Source organism: Cavia porcellus, unplaced genomic scaffold (genome assembly GCF_034190915.1).
Source record: "Cavia porcellus strain 051 isolate PalLab524CR breed Dunkin Hartley unplaced genomic scaffold, mCavPor4.1 scaffold_28, whole genome shotgun sequence".
NCBI lineage: Eukaryota > Metazoa > Chordata > Mammalia > Rodentia > Caviidae > Cavia > Cavia porcellus.
This window is the reverse complement of record NW_026947511.1, coordinates 25081308-25100273: the sequence shown is the minus strand read 5'-3', so window position 1 is coordinate 25100273 and position 18966 is coordinate 25081308. Positions and strand designations below refer to the sequence as shown.

The window sequence follows — 18966 nt, the reverse complement described above, 5'->3', positions numbered from 1 at the left end:
TACCAATTTTGGGAGGAATTGGATTTTATTGACCATTCTTGTTCTTGCTCTCCTTCATATATTTAGGTATTTTGCTTTTGTATACTATTGATTTGGTAAAATATGTTTCCACATATTTTACCAAAATATTTTGAATCTTTTATCCAGAATACTACAGTTTGTGAGATTTCTACTTGTCTGTTAACTTATACGTGTTCCATACACTAATATCTAAGTATTTTCTGCATCATATATTCTATGTGAATAATGTAATAAATGAGTCTATTCTTTTCAGAAATTTTCTGTCCAGGCATGTTCACTCATCCTATTGCTAAAATATATCTAAAATTTATCTCTAATTTTTTTCCTCCACACTGGGGATAAAACCCAGAGCTTTATTGTATACGTTGGTCTAGGGCTATACATTTGAGCTGAAATTTATTTTCAATGTCACCATTACATGAATAATCTCATGAAATGTTATGATCTTCAGATTGTCAAATTATTTATTTATTTATTTATTTATTTATTTATTTTGGTGCCAGGGATCAAACTCATGACCTCGCTTTTGCCAAGCAGATGCTTATGCCACTGAGCTAAATCCCAGGCCTCTATCAAATCATTTTTACTTCAAGTTTATTTTTATTTGATAACATGTAATAGGCTTTAGCTGATAATGTTGTGAATATAGTATTTTGGGGGTAATAGACATTTTCTACATATTCTGCATTATATTGGAACACTGAAGTTGTAATTTGTAGGGTTGGGTGTAGTAGCACATACCTGTAACTCCATCACTTGGGAGGCTGAGGCAGGAAGATCACTGCTAGTTCGAGATCAGCCTGAGATACAAAGTGAGTTCAAGGCCAGATTGAACTACATAGTGAAACCCTCTCTCTAAAAAGACTTAAAAAAAATGGGCTGGGGATTTAGCTCAGCAGCATAAGCACCTGGCTTGCAAGCAGGCAGTTGTGAGTTCGATCCCTGGTACCAATAAAAAAGAAATAAAATAAAAAAAAAAGAAAAAGAAAAAAAGACTTAAAAATGTAATTCGTGTATTATTTAAATATAGCATATCCAAATAATCTATATCATGCCAAATTAGATTACATTTACTCAACTTTGTACTCAATATAATATTTAGGAAGTAGTGCCTGAATAAACCCCATCTATAAAGTTCTTGTTCTTCCCAAGAAGAGCTTAAATACAATTATATACCTTAATATATATTTATATGCTAGGGACCAGGGATTTAGCTCAGTGGCATAAATGCCTGCCTGGCAAGCACAACGTCATGAGTCTGATCCCCAGTATCCAAAAGACAAAACAAAACAAAACAAAACAAAACAAAACAAAACAAAAAAACCACAAGCTTCGGTATATTTATATGCTCTCTCTCTCACTCACTGTATATATAAAATTGTGATCTTTATATTTCTTCTTTATATATATATATATGTACATATATGATTTATAAATGTATAGTTATTGTTTTAAAATGTATTCACAGTGACTTTGTAAGGATTTACATAAATATATATGCAAATGTAGAGAGGTACAAATGGTCTCTTTTTAAGTTTAGCTCTTCTATAGTCAAAATGCAGTGTTAGTTTTAATATGAATAATAATACATTTTAACGTTTAATAGGTTTTGAAAAAATAAAACAGGAAATTTTGGTTAAATGTTAAACTATAAAGTATCTCTGATTTTATACGAATACACTACAATGTCCACTTCTACTTAAAATTCTTCCTACAGAGGTGAATAATTTCCAATCTAATTATCACATGTTTTAGGCTAAGATGACTCAACTGCCTGAGGCAGAAAAGGAAAAGATTGCTGAGCAAGTTGCTGATTTCAAGAAAGTAAAGAGCAAATTGGATGCTGAGATTGAAATATGGGATGATACAAGCAATGATATCATTGTTCTCGCCAAGAAGATGTGTATGATCATGATGGAGATGACAGACTTCACGAGGTAATTATATGTGAAATGATGTGTGATACTAACAGTAGTTAGAAACGTTTGTCATATTACTGAACTCTTGAGCTTCTCTGAATGGCAGGTGCCAGACTGAAGTGCTAGTGGAAAAATAAATAATATACAATTAGAAAGAAATAGATAGGTAGTTCTAGGCAATTTGGTGGATATGTAAATACTGCAGAGATTCTCAAAAATTGTCAAGGAATTTCAGGACTGCTTTATATGCTTTCACATTCCCTAAGTAATCTTCCTAAAGTATTAATATTAGCATGATACATTTACCAAGAAAAAAAAAAAAAAAGAACTATGTCCAGTGTTGACAACATCCACAAGATTGAGGTGTATGTGTGTGTGTGTTTTGTTGTTGTTTGCCTGTGGGGGTGGAGTGTTGTACTGGGAATTGAAATAAGGACCTTGCACTTGCCAGGTAGGCCACTGAGCTATATCTCCAGATCCTGAAAGTGATTTCTTTAGCTACATTATTTTAATCGTAGTGATTGGTAGCAACGCGTAGGGTGGTATTTTAGAAATAGCTACTAGATATATGTAAAAGTACCATGAGTTAATGATACTCATGAAGTAATCACACATTGTATGTATATTCCAGAAAAAATGCAAATGCTTGTTTTATATTTAAAATTTCACTTCATAGAGCTAACCAAATAACAATAAAGTACATGGTGGGTGGCGACCAGTTTGTAACACATACAGAACTACAACAATTAAAATAATTTCATCTTGGTATAGTTTTAAAAAGTCACAGAATAGAAAAACAGCCCAAAGCACACGTGATGCATTTTGGAAACCCCTTATTGATGCATATGACTTAAACTAAAAATTAATATTCAGATGAAATAATGTAGAAAATGTGCATAAACTTTCCACTGATATTAAGACTGAGAAATATCTGTAAGCATTACACACAAATAATTCAGAAAATTAGTTGAGTGAACTATTTTTAAATTTTTTTATAGCAGTAGAGAGACTTACATAATATCAAAATGGAAAAAAATAAAAAATGAAACAATTGCTAAATGATTATGCAGAGTAACAAAATATGGGATGCTATTATGTTTATTCATTATGTACTTGTATAATGAATACTTACACATTATTAAAAATAAAAATACATATCAAAGATAATATGGACAAATATTTAAGTAGATGATTCACCATTTTATCCATGAATGATATGACTAAATGAATATTTGAGAAATGTTTAACATAAGAAAATTTTAAAAAGTAACTTTTACATGTACAAAGTTGGCCTACATTTTTGTTATGGTCAGGGTGTACATCATGATAGTTAAAGCATGAACTAGTATGAACCTTTATTTGCTAACACACATAAGCTAAAATCTTTATAAACTTCTGATACTTATCATTCTTCTGTCTATACTGCACTTCTGAGAACACAGTTGTTCAAGGAAATAATCTGAAAAAAATTTATATAATTTTAAAATCAAGAATACTTGAGTTCTTTGAAAACTAATTCAGAATTATTAAAAAATAAGAGTTGTGATCATGTGCTTTTCTATAAAGAGAGGCCACCAAAAGTCAAGATTTTAAAAACAAAATTCCATGAAAGTAAGAATATTTAATGAAAGGGAAAAATAGTCTGAGCTAAATTTTATAGTTCATTATACATAGCTATATTCTTATTGATATTTCTCCTTTGTTTTAATACCAAAGATAAAACTCAGTACTTTTGTTGGGAAAAAAAAAATTACCATACAATGATATTGAGCAGTGAAGATTTTGCCGTATGTTTCACTAAGAAGGGAACTAAATTTACAATGTATTGTGCATAGAATTTTATAAATAATGCCTATTATATGCCAGTTTCTACTTTTTATTACTGCATGTTCATATTACACAGTGATGGAGTGCACTGCAGGAAGTCAGTATATATTTTTAGCATATTTTGATCAGTGTCAATCCCGTTACCCCTCTCTTCCCCCACCCCACTTCCCACTTATCTCATTCTTTATCTTTGATGTTAACCTCTGGTTTCATCTTTTCTCCTTTACATCTTTACTAATTAGTTTCTGAAATTTTGAGGTTTCTCATATAAGACAAATTATGCTATATTTAACTTTGAATCAGGCTAATTTCATTTAACATGATTATTTCTAGTTCTTTCCATGTTTCTGCAAATTATATGATTTCATTCTTTTGTATTACTGAAAAATATTTGTGTACATATATCACATTTCCTTTACCCATTAAACTGTCAACTGACATTTATGTTGTTTTCATAGTATAGGATTTTTAATTGTGCTTACATAAACATGTGTATTCATATATCACCACAGTATGCAATTCTTCCTTTTTTCAGAAATATGACCAGGGATAGTATAGCTGTGTCGAATAATATTCTTATGTATAGGCTTTTCAGGAAACTACATACTAATACTCACATAAATTGTTCCAGTTTACATTTCCACCAACATTATAGGAGGGGTCCCTTTTCTCTTGTATACTCTCTATTTTCTATTTTTCGGTCTTAAACTTTTGTCATGTTTTCTAGCTGTAGCCTATACCTTCTAAAAATTATTTCATTCATTTTAATGCATAGAATAATTCACTTCTGATATATGCCTTGTTTCTATAGGCAAAAATTCTGAGCAATCTCATGGTCTCTTTCTCTCTTTTCTCCCACATGTAAATACATTTATAATGCAGACCTATAAAACATACATATTCATATGCCTGAATGGAAAAGAAAACTGTAACACCATGGTGCTAAATAAAGTATATATTTTAGTTTTAATTGTGGATAATTTGATTATAATTTTAATCTATAATTTGTTGATATGCTAAAATAAATTTATATATACATATATATTCATTTTTAAACATTTATAATGAATTTTAGGTTGTTCTGATAGTGACAAATAGTTAAATTATAATCACTCCACCAATAGTTTGCCATCATTAGGATCAAAATGAAACACAAGAAAACACATTGTATGGTGTCAGCTTTGAAATTTTGTTTCTGAGGTGAACAAAACAATATAAAACTCAAATTTCTTTATGTAATATATTCATCAAATTCCAAGAGAGCTACTGCTAAATCTTAGTCATTGTTGTGAATCTGTAGTTCTAAAAGAGTCAGGGACTGAGATAACTGAAATGCATCATAAAGAAATGTACGTTAGAAAGCAAAATAGAAAACATTGAGGAAAATAGGACCAAAAAAAAAAAAAAAAAAAAAAAAACCATGAGAATAATTGCTAAAATACCCAACATCAGTCTAACGAGGCATTTTATGACACAGTTTATAGGAAATAGCTTAAAATTGAATCAGACACACATTGTAAATACTGCTTTGTTTCTCTGGTATAAGAAACTGAAAGTGTCAATAAAGACCAAAGAATATAATAGATATTGTTAAATTGAATGAAAATGTTCAAATGGAAAGTGAACTAAGGGGGGGGGGGTAGGATAAATGAAAGACATTAAAAAGGAATAAAATCAGAAAAGAAAAAACATGGAAACAAAGCTTTTGTAAATGGAGAGTAGAAGTGAAATTGAAGAGAGAGTAGGCAAATGAGTGGAAAAAAAGAAATTATATAATGCACGGTATAAATTATCTATGATACATGTGATATCTATGTGTATATAAACTACCCCAATAAAATCTGATTAAAACAATAAATAAAATTGATAATAGAGTTGAGTGCTTTATGTAAATCTTCATTTTTGAGGCAAAAGTATGTATCGGATATGTGATACTAGAGAGTTACAGAGACCGGGAAGTACGAAAGATCCCTGAGAAATGAAAGAAAGTCATAATGTATGCCAACTATTCTCTTTTTCACCACGAGTATTAAAATACTTCATCAGGGAGTATGTGCTTCATAAAATTCATTGTAAAGTGTGTACTTTACTAGAAACTCTATCTAGAAACTGAAAGACTTAAACTTATTGTGTGTAAAACTGTAAGAAAATATGAAAAATGAGAATCCATATAATTCATTTGAAAAATCTCTGCCTCTAAAAATCAATCCAAAACATAAATAAAATTGATCACTGATTAAAATAGAAAAAAAGTTTAAAAAATGAATTCCTAAAATTATGTAGGTACATCTTATTCAAATTCTCAAAAATAAAAAAATAAATGAAAGAATGAAACAAAACAAAGAATGTGAGGATGAATAATACAATGATTTGAGGAAATAATTTTTAAACTAAATGATCAACCATCTCTGAATAAGAAACAATTATGAAATGTCCAGAGGGAAATAGGTTTGTGTAAAATTTTCATAAAGCACATTGAAGAAACTCAGTGCATTAATTAGGTAAATGAATATGACGTAGAGAATGACTGGCATACAAAGGATGATAAAGGTCTGTGGAAGAGAGATTGAAATGGTGGAGAAGGAAAGTAGTTCCAAAATACTCAATTCTGAACTTTGAAAATGAAAAAGAAGACAATTAGTATTTAAATATGTAATTAAGAAAATTTTCCATATGAAAGAAATCCTAAATTTACATATAAGACATTTACCTAGGAAATTTGATGCAAAGCAATCAATGCTGAACACACACACACACATACATTTTCTTTACAGAATATTCTGTTATATAACATAACTATATATGTTAACATACCTGAGATAGCAAAATAAAATCAAATAAATAGTAAGAATTTATGACTACCAATCCTCATCACCACAGAAGGAAGGTAGGTACTTTTAACTTCATTTAAATTAAATTTTTGTGATGATATCTGTATCTCTAAAAATGTACTATTAGGGGCTGGGGATTTAGCTCAGCGGCATAAACACCTGCCTTGCAAGTGTGTGGTTGTGAGTTTGATCCCTGGTACCGGTATGTATAAATTCTTCACATTTTTATCAACAATTTCTACAAATAAAGATTTAAGACAGTTATATGACTTTCTTCTCTCTTTCCCCTTTTTTTCCAATTCTTGAGAGTTTGACAGGTCTTATTGTTTGTATTAATAGCCCTTAATGCTGTAATCTACTTATAACTTATTTTCTACTATATGTATGTATGTTAGTTACAGCTCAACTTCTCATTATTCATGGTGAAGAAGAAACTGTTACTCTTACTATTTCCTCCCATTCTTCTTACTTCTGGTTTGTATTTTATTTTAAACCCAAATTCTCATCATCTCATCACTGTTTATTTTTATGTTGTTGGTAAGTAACGGTGACATTCTTTTCAGTTATCATAATTAAGTCATTTGTATTAATGTATAGGCTGATTTTGAAAATGAAGATTAATAGCATTTTCCATAATAAGTTTTCAATATAATTAACCTAGTTAAGAAATGTACATAAAATAAATTTATTTCTAATGGAAAACTAAGTCTGATTTTATACATAGTGTTTGTACATTTAAATGAAAAACAACATGATATGGAAAGAAATCTGAACTGAGACAAATTTTACAATATTATTATCCATATGGCTGTGACATCCTCTTACCTTTTACACCATAGAGTAGTAGAGAATGGATGTGTGGATACATGACATCTAGAACCACAGGAAACAAAACAACAGCACCATGTAAAACAGAAACTTTGAAGATGTTGACAAAGAAAATTATAGTCATATAGAGAGACAGCACTCAAGTACTCATGAGGAAACTATAACATGCAATTGAGAATTCAGGACCAACGTAAAGGAAATTTCAAAGAATAATACACAAATTGTTTTACCTGAAGAGACCTTAAGATAATAATTGAAAGGATACTAGTTTTGGAAATTTTCCATTTGTGTTGACTTTTTTGTTTCAGTATATATTGAGTTGGTAAAACAAAAGTTAAAATGAAAGACGAACAAAGGAATGGTAGATGAACAAAGAAAGATATTCAAAGAGATAATTTAAATGAGGCAAAGGATCAAATCAAGATTTTTGCGATGTCTGCATCTTTGAACACATATAGTTTGGTCAAACATAAATAAAACAGAGACACAGGATACTGTAAAAGGAGAACAAAAAGCTGCTATCATTAATGAAGAAGCAAGCTGGGCATGCTGTAATACCACAGTATGGGCAGCTAGAGCAGGAGGATCACAACTTTGTACCAAATCTTGACAACAAACAATTTACCAAATTTGTGTCTCAAAATAAAAAAAGGAGAGTGAATAAGAAAGCTCAATGCAAAGGCTTTGGATTCAATTACCTTCTTTAAAATCTAACATGCTTACTAGGAACAGAATGAATAAATCTTCTCTTTATATGTTCTCAGAAGACTAGTTGGCTAAAGTCATATGTTAGAAGGAAATTCACAGCAGAATTGAAACTACTAGAAAGAACATATAGACATAACTGACTGGGTCCAGATTAGGAAGTAAAATAAGAGTGCAAAATAAAAGCTTACAGAGTGCAAAATAAGAGTTACAAAGAGAGAGGGAGAGAAGTTATAGACACCTTTGCAGATTTTCCTGCTCCACATGTTTCATTGCCTTAAAGGAATTAATCTTACTGTTGACTCAGTTTATATCAAGTTGGAAAAGATCTTACTACATCAATGACTCTGAGAGTGCTGAAAAGTGCAGACAGGGTGTTAGAAGTGTATTTACAACTCCATAGAGCAAGAACAAATTGAAAAATAGATAAACTTCAAGTTTTGTCCAAACTAAGCAATCCAGAATTCTTACAATATATAGGGGTCACTGCAAAAAGTATGCACAAAACAAGGATATCTTTTGTTAAAATTTCAGGAAAGATAGAGTAACACAGTTGAATGTTAGACTCTGCTAATCTCTTGTTCCTGAACTAACTTGGAGCTACATAAATCTCAGGTCACATAAACTGTAATCCACTATTGTGTTAAAATGAGTGAAATCTTTTTTTTTTACATTTTTACTCCAGTTATACTTTGAGTTTCTTCTTAGACACTAAGTTTTTCTGAACATAAGTTTATCACTATTTCTTAGTCCTCTTCATGTAATTTTTCTTTCATTGCAAATATAACCTGTGAATATGGGAGTCAGAGCTGGAAAAACATTATTTGTCAACCTGTGATGACCCACATGGTACATCATCTTTTCTTCATATGTACTCAGTTAATTGTACAGTTAAGAAGAATAGAAAGAAAAATGTAGTGAGGGCATGGTGATATCCAAATTTTGATGACTGTTTACAATGTAAAATCTCATACTAAATATATATTTCTCATTTTTATCCAAAGTGTTTTCTGATTATATTTTCCATTTTACTTTTAGAGAAATAGACTTGAGACAAATTGGTCATGAACATATAAAAGAAGTTGGCTTTTAATTGAGGACCATATTTAGAATCTGGGTGTTGTGTTACCAGTCTTCATAGTGATTGTGCAGTGTATTGTGTTTCTACTTTTAAATACGTTAGAATTTTAAAAGAAAAAGGGTACCAATGGAAAATAGAGTAAAAAGAGAAAGCAAGTAGAAAAAAATAAGGCTTATACCAGACTAAATGAAATCTAAGGTTTGAATTTTGACGGGAGAGGATAAAAGTGAAGAATCCCACAAAACTGGAGGCCAGAAAATGGGAATGAACCAGAGCTGTTTGGAGGTACTAGGCAAATTGTATAAATAAATGGATAAATTAAGATGAGTGTGAAAAGAGTGAATGGTTCTAAAAAGCCTCTAGACACAGACCAGAATTTTTATTTTGATAAATATATAGGCACAGGTCAAGTACTTTGATTATGGAGGCAGGACAGAAAGCTCGAGGAATGACACATGAGAAGCGTGACAGGTACCTTTGGCTTGCCCTGCTGGCATTGACTCAGCTCAGTGGGTCTGGTCATAAGTGGAAATTCATATATTTATATAGGTTTTGATATAGACTAATAGAAATTTAATAAATCCTTTGGAATTAATGTGCATAGGCTGGAAGAATTCACTTCTGTACAATACAATATGGCATTTCAAGGCCTTGGCAGGTACCGTTTGGCATAAAACCATTTGGCATTTTTTTCTAGTCATGACAAACCTTTTAGAGATGTATGCCCAAATTGTACTTACTGCGCCAAAATCCACTTATTGCAAATGCAGCACTGCAAACACACCTTAACACTGAGATTTTATTTTTAAAAAAAATGCATACATTGTCATGTTCTACCTTAAAAGAAAAACAAATAAGATGTGTTCACTACTACAGGCCTGAACTGAAAACATGGGAAGGTTTCACTTTGTCATTTGAGTGCAGTTACACACAGCATAAGGAATTTCTGTCACTACGCCTCTGGTACACCCATTCCAGCATGAAAGTGAGGCTTTGTGGTTTTAAGTGTGATTTCTCCTTGATGAAGTTCTGCTCATGGAGTCTTGTAAGTTGTGTTACACTACCAACACTTGCCTATGACATCTAACAATCCCTACTCCTTCTGTTCAGCCTTTGGCTCTTGACAAAGCCAGACTTTAGTATGTAAGACTTGCTAAAGAAAGAAAAAATTTTCTCTTTAGGACTAAATATCTGCCCATGAGATCATCTTCCAAATTGCTCCCTGGTAAAGAAGGGTGCACAGTAGAAAGATGACGGATGTGCACGAGTGTCACTACATTTAGCCTTAGTTCTTCATAAATCCTCTCAATACTCCAGCTCAATAAAAGTTACTCTCTCCCTTAAATAAGTCTGATGACACCAAACTCAAAGACTTGACTTTATCCCCTCAGACAACGACCTCAGTGACAGATACTCAGTGGTGTGAAACACGGGAAGAAACCAAACTGCTGATTTCAGTCTTTCTCTTTATGCTCAGTTCTGCTAACACATGGATCTTTCTCCATAAACCAGCTTGATGCTTAGTTTTCCCCACTGCTTATTTGGACTTTGACTTGCTCAGATTGGCAGTATCATTTACCACTTGTTATCTGCTTTTCAGTTTCCTTTACAGTTTCCGACTTTTCTCTCTTTCCTGATTTTGTTCTCTCCTTTTGAGATAGTTTAAACCTTTAAAAATCTGTATTTTATGCAAAAACCTACAGAAGGAGCAAAATTAAATGCGTGTGCTAATCAGTCGTCTTAATTAGGAAGCCAATTAGAATTTCATAGAGCTGTAAATATTTTCTCATTATGAAAAATTTCTCATAAATTATGTTTCTCTTCTTCTAACCTTCAGGTAAATTCTATGTGAACAATATTTTAACTAGGATCAGTACCAACATTTCATTGAAATGTTGGAAATATTTAACTCTTTCCGCCTATCTAAATAGGAGACTAGGTCCAGATAGAACTCACCAGATATTCAGTTATCTCTTCTGGTCACATCAGATACATTTTTAACAGTTGCAGAAAAATTTATGAGAGAAAAGGCAAAAAATGATAAATCGTGTTTCAGGTAAGGAAACAATATTTAATTTTGTGAACATGATTTTTAAGAATGTAACACAATGTAAATAATATTAAAGTTATAAAATCTACAAATCAACAGGAATAAAGCTTTAAGTATTAATATTTTTAAATCTTGTATTTTGAAACATAGCAGATGGTGTCCTTATTCTCATGGGATTTTATATTTTAAGATGATATGTGATGTCAGTTTTTACTTGAATAATGTTTCATTTTACACAATTATAGATTTTCTAGAATTTCCAATTTCTGATTAACTGCGACTCTACTGAACATTACACACTGCCCTTAGTTTTAAAGGTACACCGTATTCATAAGAGGATTTTAGCCAGAGTGCTATGACTATAAGATAAAATAGGAGAGCTGAGAAGCTGATGAGTTACAGGGAAGATAGAAGTGACAGATAAATATTTGATAGCCATGACAGGTAGCACTGGACAAGGTAAAGAGAGAAGCTCAATTTTAAAGGGAGTGCAGATTGCTGCTAGGAGTCTAGGTAAAAATAAATAACAAGGAAAACAGATATGCAAGGTTTTCTCACTTTTATCTACTTTGAATTGACATCTATAACTATGGTAGTTGTTGAATGAATAGTCTTTAGTCATCTGATGATTGGAAAATAGAGCATCAGGGTGCCTTAATTTTAAACTGCATTCTAATAACACAATTATCTGTTCTTGAGATGTCTTGAAGAAAATTTTAGAGAAAAATTTCTGCAGAAGATAAATTTAACTAATTTAATTTAGCTTGTCTTTAAATTCAGTATCAATATCTTTTTCCTTATTAAATGGAGCTAATTCCTTCCTGAACCTTTTATATAAACATTTGAAGATTAATGTTTCTCAATATAAAAGAAAATGCTTATGTTTTGATGATTTATACATTTTAATAACATAGTTGTTAACAGAAACCATTTTCTAGGTAATGAAGGTGTTTTCCTATGCCAAAAGTAAATGATCACAAACTCATCTAATAACCAAGAATACTACAACTAGGAAAATGTTATTGTCATTGTAATATATGCCCAACAAAATGTATAGTAAGCATGAGACAAATATAACTTTTTATTTACTTGTGATTAGCTACTCGAGTAATGGTAAATGCTGTATTTTGTAAAAGGCTTATGACTTGTTATGAATACTTAGTATCATATGTCTTGGTTATTTTTCTCTAGTCATTGAGACAAAATACCTGACACCCAACATGAAGGAAGGAAAGGTTTGTTTCATAGTTTTGATGGTGTCAGTCCATAACCAACTGGTTGTAAGTCAGAGTGGCATAGTGTGGGGGCAACAATTCAAGGTAGCAGCTAGAGAAAAGGTAGCAAAACAAGTTTCTTCTCCTGCCTTATATTGTACACAGGGATCCCGGACCCGGATTTCAGGGTGAGCATAACACTCACAAATCCTTGCCTTCTTTTGCACAGGATGAGGATATTTACAAAGTAAGAAATCCGCTCCCTGCTGAGTCTCTCAATTAAACTTCTAAACTTCTCAAGTTGACACGCTGTATCAACCATAACATCATAACTACCAATACTTCTGGCTTTATTTTACTATATTATCTTTAGTGTGTTCTTCGAATCTTGTTCAGTCATCTTGCTAAACTATCTACCTGCAAATGAATGGGAAATATGTAGACCAGGTGGAGCAATTGGGGTCACTGTGAGGCACTAAACTCCCTGCTTTCCTTATGTCCAGGAACATCTAAGATCTGACTGAGTAAATGTTTTGAAATCTGTTGAACTGAAGGGAAAAGAAGATAGTGCTCTTATATTCTTAGTTGAAGTAGTGTTACACTCACTGAAGGAAACACAAATGCTTCATTGAGGCAGCTACAGAGGCATGATGAATGAGGAATAGGGCTGCGAGACAGGTTACATTTGTTTCTCACCCTCCAAGTACCTCCCATTGGAAGCAGGCTTATATTTTCAAAGCATTTATGTCCTTCTTTGTTTTCCCATGAAACAAGCCTGAGGGTGAAATAGTAAATGGGCAACAGAAGAGATGGAATCTCACTTTGGTTATACTCAGTAATTTAGGAATCACATCTTTCTGATAGCAAGTTGGAATGTGTGCTCCTTCTGTGTCTAATATTCTTGTGTTTGCTGAACAAAAACCTCTTTGCACAAGACCCGTTTTGCTGAGATGAAACATTTATATTCTAATCAAATGTGTTAATACTATAGCAATTTAAATTTTATATCCCACACAGCAAAGGGAATAAGAAAATTGGGTAAGTTTTATATTTTTCCCCTCTTCAAAATAGTCTAGGTTTTAGGATTTGAAATATAAGGGTAGAGAAATGGAAGTTGTGCTTTACTCAGCAAGACTACTGAATTCTATTTCTCACATATATGGTAAATAGAAACAAAAGTTTGTAAATAATGTAAAACAAAATATTATAAATGTAAACCATTTAAAATGTAATAATACTCTATTTCAATATTTGAAAAAAAGCATTTAAACTTACAAGTTTAAGACAATATACTATCTTAGAAATAAAAACTTTTAATATTTATGTTACTTAAGTATAAATATTAATCTGGGAGATAACATTATTTTTGGTATGCTATAATTTGATCATATTTCTTTTTGTTAGAGTGTTAGAGTTATAACAAGGTATTGCCTTTGCCTTTTTCATTAATATTCTCCTTGTAAAAAGTGAATTTATTATACTTTTTGGAGTCCTCAATCCCTGGAAATATTATTTAGTTATATGGAAGAGAAATGTTTTAACATGAAAAAGAGTGATTCTAAATGCTATTTATTTTTGCAAAATAATAATATAATTGTACATTTATCAAACAAGATAAGTAATAGGCAAAAACCAAGTTAAACATGTTAGTAATTATCTATTAAATTAATAATTATTGTTTGTGGCAGTGCACAAATGCTCTTACTTTAAATTTGTTATTATATATTTATAGTGAATTTATAAGAGAATTTGGTGAAGTGATTTGTCAATTTTCAAGTGGTCTAACAATTCTGTACTCTGCAAATCTTCAGATATTAACAGTGTATAGATTTAAACTGTTTTTTCTTAGACTGAATGTGATTAAACTATTAGAAATGTAGAAAATATAAAGACTACCTGAATGAGAACAGGTAGAGACTACTCAAACCAGGAAAATGAGCCGGCCACTATTTCTTCCTTTTTGAATTTTCTATAAGTCTTTTTTTCTTGATTAATAAATGATACTTGTATGTCTTTATGGGATACAATATGTTGTTTTGATTCATATATATCTAGGGGAATGATTGATTATGAATAATTTGGATGCTCATCACCTTAAATCTATTGTCTTTGTAATGGTGAATATAATTAATTACTAGTTTTTGCCAGAGATTCAAAAGGCAAGCAGGGTCAAGGAAATACTTACTAGAAAAGACTGTATTGTCCTATTGTAGCTTATTAACATAGGGAAGCTAACTAGAAGGTGGGCTATCTAGAAAGTGGGTTAACTAGAAGCTGCACAGCACCTGTGACTGATTTGTGGAAAGTGTTTGAGTATCTCCCTTGCTTAATGAAAAGTTGAAATAAATACAGGTAATTTTGCAGTCTTTGACTAATTTATGTTCATACTTGATTAGTTGTTACGGAAGTTGTGGTTTAGCTTATTGGGCCAGTTACTACACAAATTAGTATTAAAGTTGTATCGTCATCAATAATCCGTCCCTTCTCCATTTATATGTTAAATCCCCAACGAATGTCAAGGTAATCATTTATTTTGGGTGGCTATGGATAAATATATGTGAAACAATACTGATTAATTTTATATTTTTCAAATTTAGGATTTAAAAGTCATTTGTTTAAAAAAAGAAAAGAGAAACAGTGAGACATTCCAGTGGATGTGGCTTTGTGGACATAACTAATTTTATCAGTCTTATGCTTACTGTATTTCGAGAACCCTTAATTAGTGTGTCTTGGATTTGTTGACTCTTCTATAGTATTTTTATGCATATTTTCTCTCTGTAAGTTATGTTTTTAATATCTGAAATCTTGAGATTTCACACCTATTTCTCTTCTGCAAAGTTTTAAAATCTGTATTCCCAGCTTCATCATTTGGTGATACGAGATCCTTTAATCCCCTCTTCCCCAAATGTATTTCTCCCTTTCATTTTGTTTATTTTCAACCAGACAACTTGACTCATATTTTAGCCAGTCTCTATGGAAAGGTTGATCTCTGGTCCACATGCCCATATGATAGGAAAATACCTCAATCTAGCATTTCTTTTCTTCTGCTTCTCTTGCACTTCCTATTATGGGTTGTATCCACTTTTCCCTAGCGACCAGTAGTGTTTTTGTACCAGATTTTTCAGTGAAGTGCATCTCAGAGAGACCACGTACTGTATTCTTGCTGCTTGGGTAGGTAATTGCTCAACCTACATGTAGCTGCTTCAGTCATTTTTGACTGGATTAGCACACCCCCCCCTACACACACAGTGTGTATCATGAACAAACAAGTATGTACATGTGCTTGGTTCCTTCATCCTCTCTTTAATACACCTTTTCTTACTTTCTATAGTCTACCATCATTATAGTCTTTTGCCTTTTCCTGCCTCATCCTTAACTTAGAGTGTTTCTCTTCAGTGTCCATACTTTAGCCATTGCAAAGGCTTTGACTAGTTCTTCTTAGTCTTGTCAAAAAGAGCACTGGTTAATTTATTACAGTTATATAAGTATTAGTTTTCATTATCATTTTAATTTGCCATGACATTTAAACCTAGAAATGATCTATTTTTTTATATAATGAAAATGTAGTTATTTATTTTACTTCTCTATAGGAACTCACTCTATGCTGTCAAGTTATATGTGTTTTGTTAGACAGTATATTACGAATGCAGAATTTATAGCTCAGATGGCTAACTTATATAATTTTCAATGACTTAAAATATTGTTTGGAGTACAACAACCAAAAAGAACTAAAACATCAGAAAATGTATAAATATTTGAGAAACAAATCTAAGTAACTTAAAAATAAAATGTTATTAAAATACAAATAAATGAAGGAAAAGATAACCTTAATTTTATTATTCTAAATGTTAAAATGTTTAGAGATTTGAATTAGGTGTTTTTGGAAGTTAAAGGGTTACAGGAGAGATCATAACTCTGGGTTTTCCTTAGGAAAGCAACCTGAAGTCTTTAAATTTTATTATCCTTAGAAAATATTTCCTTATGTGCAATATGAGAAAGCCAAAATATCAGGATATAGTTCAATCACACCTTCTAATAGAATACAACCTCTGCGGGAAAAATAGAATTAAAAATTAAAGCAAATAGGTTATATTAATGACACATTAAATACATAATTTTCACTTAATATGAAAAATGCTTTTAAATGGTCATTTGTCTTCATAAATAGAAAACTTTTGAAACTGTCTTTTGAATAATTAATTTCTTTTAAACCTAAAAAATGTTCTCTTAAAGTTCATCAATATATTGTTAAGTGGAAAATAAAGTGAATTATTCCATGTAAGAAAGTTTACATAATTTTAAACTTTCAACTTAAGCAGATAATAAATAGACCTAGAGAATTATCTGACAATAAATTAAAATATAGGCATAATGCAGTGAAACGAAACCTATAATGATGGAAAGAGAGGTTAAAGAAGAATTAAATTACTTGTCTATGTCTCTACTCATTTGTGCATGCATTAAAAATATTCAGTACCTACTACACACTAGATTCTGTTTTTCATGTAAAGAGAAAAATAGCGATTTAGATTCAATTTGCCTTCACGAGTAATGATTTTTTGAAGGAGTGACTATCTGAAAAACCTGCAGAAGCTTCACACTTGGGAAAGTAGAAAAAGAATACCTTAGAGAGGAATGTGAGATACAAGTAAGGTTGGATAAGAGAGAATCAGTAAATAGTATGGTGTGTTTTGAGAGTACACCATGAAGGTTTTGCAACTGAAATTTCATATCATGAAACCATGGGAATAGCAAAATTTTTTAACTATCATGTGAGAGAATCTATTGTTGTTATTTTCTCAAACGAATAAAAATTTATAAAATGATGATTTTGAGGACAATAATTGATTCTACTTACATATATTTCATTTTCAGATGAGACATTCAAGTGAAAATGTCTGACTGTATTAGAAAGCACACTTAAAGAGAACTTGGGGTGCAAAACCAAATTTGGAAATTATTCTTAGAGTAACAATCATTAAAACTCAGAGAGCCAACAAGCTTCTCACAGTAGACTAGATAAGACAGAAACAAAGAAGTTTGTAGTCGGAATATTAAAATCCTTTTACAGTTTTAAATAATAAAATTGAAAGCTATTTAGCTAATTTTTTCATATAAGTCATTGAAAGAATCTTGTAGACTGTATATTTTTCTTTAATTACACTGACAGAATATATGTCCATTGATTGAAATATTTTTTAAATGTTCCATAGAATGCCTTATAAAAATAGGGATTCAATCTGTTAGTTCATCAGAAAGAACAATTGTGCTTTTATTGTTTGATCTTTTTTCATATCTTATAATCTGAACAACCACTTTGAAGATAACAAAATATACACGGTGTATTAATCATTGTTAACGTGTTAGTTTCAAATTTCTGTATCATCATTTTTTTCATTTTAAAATAAAAAAAATTAAAAAGTAGAGATTTAATTTTGAATCTGTACCTCAATACTCTCATCTGACATGGGGTAGAAAGACACAGTCATAATGGCTGAATTAGTGAATATTTGTTTATTTTACAATAGAAGATGGTGCATCTTATAGTATTAAATGGAAGCCATATGCAACTGACTGGTCTCAACCAGAAAGTGCAATTATCTGAGAGATTATTACTGATTTCATGTTTTCCAAAGTCTCCTTCAATTGCTTTTTGTTGCCACTTCAGAGAGGCCTGGTGGGAGACTTTTGAATTATCTCATCTCTTTGTTCCCTGGAATTGCCTTTGATGAAATGAGTGTCTGGGGGTTGTATTTTACTGAAATGTATTTGTCTTTCTTTCTTTCTTTCTTTCTTTCTTTCTTTCTTTCTTTCTTTCTTTCTTTCTCCTTCCTTCCTTCCTTTCTTCCTTCCTTCTTTTCAATTTAATTCCTGGGATGATGCTTGCAAATGGCCTATGGTGAGATGCTAAAGGACATCTATAGACACACACACACACACACACACACACACACAAAATGACCATAAGAAAATTGTGAAAGCTCAGTGTAGGAAATAAATGGAACCCATAAAGCAGGTTCAAGCAGATATCCAGGAGAATAAAAATCCATTGAAAGTATCCAAAGTAGACTAGACCAATGTGAGTATAGGATCTCAGATATTGAAGACAGCCTTGCAGTTAGTGATCAGAAAAAGAAAGATTTCTCAAAAATAGCAAAGGACTATCATAAGTCAATCCAACAACTGCTAGATAATACAAAGTAGAATAGCTTAAATTGATTGATGTCAATGAAAAAGCAGGAGATACCACAAATGATTTTAAGGAAAATTTCACAGACATCATGTCAGATAACTTCACCTGCCAGAGAAAGAGAATTTCACATACAAAGAAGTGAGGTATATAGAACTCCAATTAGCTGTGAAAAAAAAAAATCTACAGTCAAGCATATCATAGTCAGGATTCCAGAAATTCAACACAAGAGTAGAATCTCAAGTGCTGTTAAGTAAAACTAACACATCTCACCTAAAAGGAAAGCCCATCAGAATCACA

General features: G+C 31.3%; 1 protein-coding gene across 7 annotated transcripts in view; it reads left to right on the top strand.

The window, feature by feature from the left end:
- Positions 1–18966, top strand: part of Ctnna3 (catenin alpha 3) — a 1637747-nt gene that overhangs the window by 1512310 nt on the left and 106471 nt on the right. For all 7 annotated transcript variants that reach the window (XM_063239556.1, XM_063239557.1, XM_063239560.1 and 4 more), the window contains one exon: positions 1777–1958. In XM_063239556.1, coding sequence (XP_063095626.1) covers positions 1777–1958 — 182 coding nt within the window. The remainder of the gene's footprint in view (positions 1–1776; positions 1959–18966) is intronic.